Source organism: Amblyomma maculatum, chromosome 2, assembly GCF_055883805.1.
Source record: "Amblyomma maculatum isolate TAMU_Amacu chromosome 2, ASM5588380v1, whole genome shotgun sequence".
NCBI classification, from domain to species: Eukaryota; Metazoa; Arthropoda; class Arachnida; order Ixodida; family Ixodidae; genus Amblyomma; species Amblyomma maculatum.
In genome coordinates this window covers 161,263,181-161,268,909 of record NC_139345.1, presented here as the reverse complement: position 1 = coordinate 161,268,909, position 5,729 = coordinate 161,263,181, and the positions used below count along the sequence as shown (strand labels likewise).

At 50.5% G+C, this 5,729-nt stretch overlaps 1 protein-coding gene across 1 annotated transcript; it reads right to left on the bottom strand.

Annotated features, from left to right (window-relative positions):
• Nucleotides 1-2,745: 2,745 nt before the first annotated feature.
• LOC146200313 (uncharacterized) lies at nucleotides 2,746-4,017 on the bottom strand. Its single transcript, XM_084592327.1, has one exon. The coding sequence runs from the start codon at nucleotides 3,996-3,998 to the stop codon at nucleotides 2,799-2,801; it is 1,200 nt and encodes a 399-aa protein (XP_084448453.1). The 5' UTR covers nucleotides 3,999-4,017; the 3' UTR covers nucleotides 2,746-2,798.
• Between the last annotated feature and the right edge of the window lie 1,712 nt (nucleotides 4,018-5,729).

Genomic DNA, 5,729 nt, shown 5'->3' with positions numbered 1-5,729 from the left:
ACAAAATCGGGTAGAAGTTTGCTTAATCTGATCTGTAAAACAGCGTAAAAAAGGGTCCTTCACGTCTCGAAGGAAGCAGAAACGATTAACTACCTGCCGCAGGTATAAACGCGACAAGCCAAGGCCTCCATTACCAACACTACGGAAGAGGTTTGTACGGCTTGTCCTCTTCCATACCGACCCCCACACAAAGACAGCGAATATGCGGTGAAACTTTTGCACATTAGCGCGCGAGCAGTGCAGAAATCTTAGCACATACCACAATTTACTAACAAAAAACACATTGCACACAGTGCTGCGTGCGAACATGGACAATTCCCAACCTTTCACCCTCTCCTTCCTATCACGCATTTCCCCAACTTGATTCCGCCAGTAGGGCTCACTGCCGCGGTAAAATTCTAATGGAGCGCCTAGGTACTTCGCGGGTCTACTAAGCCATTGCATGTTGGCGAAAGTACCAGGGGTCTCTGGCCAAGTTACATGCCAAAATCCAAGGCACTTAGCCCAATTGACAGCACTACCGCTGGCAGCACAGAAACGCTTCACAATATCCACAGTTTTCAAAATGCTCTCATAGTCAACGCAGAAAACCGCAATGTCGTCGGCATATAGAGTTTGACCTCGGCTTGCTGTAGTTTGAAGCCTTTGATATAGCAAGTACCGATGATACTGAGGCAAAAGGGTTCTATGTACATATCAAAGAGTAGAGGCGAGAGGGGGCAACCCTGGCGCATAGATTGTTGCACCTCGATGCGCGCTCCCACCGACTTGTTGATTATTAGCCGCGTCGTGCAACCACTGTACGCCATTTTGACACCCTCTGTGATGACTGTTCCAACGTTTACATGTTGCAAAATGGCAAACAGAATTTCATGTGGCACTCGATCGAACGCTTTCTCCAAATCGAGCTCGAGCATTGCGACGCGCATGTGTACAGCTTCGCAGCAATCCAGCACGCATCTCGCCGTGTGGATGTTTGTGAATACTGATCGGTCTCTGATACCGCACGTCTGATGTGGTCCAACTATATCCTTCATAACCGTTTGAAGTCTTTTAGCGGGTACTTTCATGTATATCTTATAATCAACATTGGTTAAGCTAATAGGACGATAGGCAGTTACTTGCCTTAATGCGGCTCGATCATCTGTTTTGGGGATCAGAACTGTATGAGTGGATAGGAATGAAGGCGGTAGATGCTTTCGTTCGTAAGCATAATCTAAAACTCGAACCAATATAGGCGATAGTTCCTGCTTAAAAGCTTTGTAAAAATCGGCGCTTAATCCATCTGGCCCCGGGGATTTCCCTCGTGTTAAGTCGTCAATTGCCAACTGTATTTCATCGGCTGTAATCGGGCGCTCTAACCTCTCTTTTGAGTTGTCATCAATTCTGGGCATCAAATTCAGGAATTCTGACTTGAAGCTGTTTGAATCGACCCCGCTACGCATGAATAAGGCTCTATAGAAAAGTGTGAAAGCGTGCTCGATGTCATTTTTTCCTTTTACGATAACTCCGTCCTGCTCAATTTCAGAAATTATGTTCTTGCTGGTCCAGTTGCGTTCCATTGCCAGGATCCTTTTAGTTGGGGCCTCACCGGTTATCACGTTATCTGTTCTTGCTCGAACAAGCGCCCCGTGATAACGTTCGATATCTATCTGCTCCAGCTTTTGCTTGAGCTCACAGATGTCGGCCTTGAATGTGCCGGGGGCTATATTTTCTTACTCTATTAGCATTTGCAAGGTTTTCCGCAAATCTGCCTTATACTTTGCATGCTTTGTGGCACTGGCTCGTTTCAATGCCTTCATTTTTGTTATTTGTTTGAAAGTTTCCCATTGCTCGCTTATCGCTGTGGCTGTCTCGTTCTCAAGTTGTTCAAGCATAACTGACACCTGTTCTTTGAAAGGATCGTCATCCAAAATGTTCGCTTTCAATTTCCACAGATCCCATGTGAAGATTTCCTTTTTTGCCTTATATCTAATGTCAACACTTACCAGGCAATGGTCACTGAATGAAACAGACTTCACGTGGTACTCACGACAAAGCGCAATCAGTTCGGCCGACACGTACACCCTATCTAGTCTGGCATGACTTGCTGCTTGAAAATGCGTGAAGCGAACGCACACCTCGTTTTCTAGGGATTCCGCCACGTCTTCGAGCCCAAATTCGTCAGTTAGTTTGCTCAATACTGCCGTGCTGGCGTCTCTGTGCGGTGTAACACTCGCTTTATCACGCGCCGATAGCACGCAATTAAAGTCGCCCATCAGTACAAGTTTTCGGTCAACACTCATAAAATTTTTGAGACACTCAAAAAACTGTCGTCTTTCCTCGAGCACATCAGGAGCATACAAACATATCACCCGCCACTCTACTGAGCCAAAAGCAAAATCGCATACAACCGTGCGCCCCGACATGTCCGTCCTCACTGCCTAGACATCCAGCCCCATATGTTGCCGAACAACGAGTGCACACCCCACAGATCTCCCGACAGCATGACTAACACACGCGTAGTACATTGACGTGAAAGGGAGCACCGTACTCTCGGTCTCATCGTCGCCTTCGATTTTAGTTTCCTGTACAGCAAGGATGTGTATATCTTGCGTGTATATCTTCCACTGCCAACCTATATAACTGTCGTTGTCTCCTCCTCGCTGTAAGCCCTCGAACATTCATTGTGGTGAGTCGCAAGGACCTATCTGGTAGCGCCATTATAGCATGAAAATAGACCGAGAGTACGGTGCTTACCTTGGACGACAGGTCCCGTGGCGCAGGATCCAGCGCACGGCATATGCCTACGCTTACAACTACGAAGCAGGTGGCGGCGGCGTTGTTGCCGTCAACCTCCGCTTGGACGCGATGTTCGGCCGTAGGCGTAACGACGGCCGACACATGGGACCTGCCTTTGTAGGTGGTTCTCCGGTGACGGTCAGTCCAGGAGATGCTCCCTCTGGCTCAGCGACTTCGTGCGAGCGCTTAGTTGCTGAGACGGCGGCGCCTTCCTTGGAAGTCTCCATGGCCTCCTGCACCTCGCTCACGCTTTCCACCGACAGCACGGTGTTGTCTTTTTCTTGCACCACGGCTGGCGTACTCGGCTCCTCTGTTGACGCAAGTGCGTCTTCTCCAAAGTTTCGCGTTTCTTCCGCGACTGGGTTCCCTGATGTATGCTCGGCAGACGCCTTTTCGTCCTTAGCAATACTAGCCTCTACCCTTTCTGTTGCTTCAGCATCAGCCTCGTCCATTAGGAGGTCCGAGTTATCGTCACTCCCCATGGGCCCTGCGACGCTGGCGTAGGTGCGCACGCACTCCGTCTCGTCGTGGCCAAAACGACGACACAGCACGCAGCGCGGTACTTCGCAGTCTCGACGAATATGACCGGTGCTCTGGCAGCGCAGGCAGAGTGGTGCCCTACCCGGCACTACCACAAGGGCCAGCTCACCGGCAATTCTCAGCTGATGTGGTATGTCCTCCGGCTTCACCCCCGCCTTGAGTTTCAGCGTCACGGTTCGTGTCTTTGAAACTTTGTCCGAAACGCCGTTGACCCTCCAGCGCTCCTTCACCACTTCAGTCGGTCTTCCGTATGCGAGCAAAGCTGCCCGTACGTAGTCATCAGGTACGGTGGGGAGCAACCAGTGCAACTTCAACCGGATGTCTTGATTCGATGGGTCGATGAGTACGCAGCGATGACTCTTCACTTGTACTTCGGCATTCTCGAGCAACCTCTGTGCACCTTCAGCACACTTTAACGTGACTGCCCAAACGTGATTCATTTGATACGCCCCCAAGGCCGAAACCTCGGGGAGCAGTTTCAAACGGGCCAGCGTATCCCTGAAGTCTTCCACTCGGTAGGGCCGGGCTCTCACATCAGCATGCATAAACACGGTATTCAAAACCAAACGCCCTGAAGGCAGACTAGGTAAAACAACACGGTACTCATCATTCGATGAAGCAGAAACCCTGTTACCGCGGCCAGAAACGGCCGCTGACACCGCTCCGTTGGAGCACATGATAAGCACGTCCGCTCGCTAGCGCGGCCGGAAGTGGAAGCCACGAGTTCGATGCTTGAAAGCGGTACAAAAGCGCTTCTAGTGAATGCGGTGTTGCCTTAGAAACTTGCCGTAGAACGTTATACTGCGGTGTATATCGGTAATTATGAGCATGTTACTTACAGAAGTCGCAGTTACACGAGTAGCGAAATAGGTTTCCGCTACATTTCTTCTGCGCTTTGCGCACATGCAGAGCCATCTTGCGGCAAAGACAGAAGAACCCCTCCTCGCAATGTGCAACGCTGCCCCGACACGTGGCGCGCCACTAGCCCCTGACGTTTCGCCGTGCACCCTCACGGGTTGCAGAATCAAGCGTCTGTCCTTCCTTTAGATTACTACCTTCGCTCACCCGCTTCTCCCCTTCGGGCCGCGCGGGTACCGGTGGGAGGATGCCCCAATACCCTTGCGTTTAATAAATTTCTCGACGAGGTGCAATAACGCTATCGCGTTCCACTCTTGAAGGCGAAGCTTAAGCGTCCTCCAAATTTTTTTCGCTCACGCGTGCTTTAACGTGCCGCATGTGTATCCGCCAGCGGTGTTTCTTCTTATTTTCGAGAACACGGATATTTTGTTGACTCGCCGGTGCAACGTTCGCAGAACCCGTAGGCTCGTCTTCTGCATCTATACCTTGATACACCCTAACCCAGTTGCTTTCTTCTGTTTATTCTTTTCTAACATAATTAAAGTGCTTTTGTTCCTGAGGCAGCCTTCTTTTGTGGTCATTCGTCGCTCGGTGTGCGGCTCCCAAGCCCCCTGAGATAAGGCGGAGGCCTTCAGACTATAGATATTGTCACCAGGCAATTCACGCATATACGGAGCTCACCCCGCCAGGCGTTCAATCCAGGCGCTCGTGCGGTGACTTTTATTTGGCGTTTCCTCGAACGCTGCACTGCAGAGAATATAGAAATAGACCAACCCTTTGCCCTGTCGGAGAGAACGACGAAGACGCCATACCGTGTGGTAGCGTTTCACGAAGCTCTCCGCTACGGAGGTTCAATCGGCCTCTGGCCTATGTACTTCTCAGGTTAATGCCAGCAGTAATGAATACCATGTTGTCCTTCCCCGTTTCCCTGCTGATAACCTTGTCGTCGACTCTGTTTTTCTTCATGCTGACCTCGCTGGCCGCCCTTCTGCGCCCAAGACTTCAGAGACGCCCTTCGGAACGTAGTGCATTTGGCAGAAATAAGCTCTATCGGACAATTTCAAATGTCTCATGTCTGGATGGGTTACATGTAAGTCGGTGCACTCTAAAGGAAAACTAGTCTTATATGGAGATTTATTAGTTAATAACAGTCGCTGTGTCCTTGTGCATCCGAAACCGAAGGGCGCAAAGGCGGAACGTCTCCGGTTGCCTGAATGCTTGGATGACTCCTTTATTCGTGAGGCCCTACAAGCCTATGGCAGTCACCTTGATTTCGAGGGAAAACTGGAAAGTTGCCGACATGGAACAGATGAAGACGCTCAGCCGGGATGTGACTTTGACTCTTGCCGAAGGGGTTAGCGTTGATGACGATCCACACTAGCTAACTGTGTGTGGTGGGCAGAGCCTCGTTTTGATACCTGGCGGACCACCTCTTTGCCTCCGCTGCAACCGTATAGGACACATTCATCGGCACTGCCGTCTGCCATTTTGCGAAGGTTGCCAGCGTTTCGGCCACACAGCGGAGGAGTCTGTGGTTACATACGCAGACA

What these genes read in the sequence shown, in the direction of transcription:
- LOC146200313 (XM_084592327.1), bottom strand. Translation starts at nt 3,998, where the DNA reads ATGTGCTCCAACGGAGCGGTGTCAGCGGCCGTTTCTGGCCGCGGTAAC.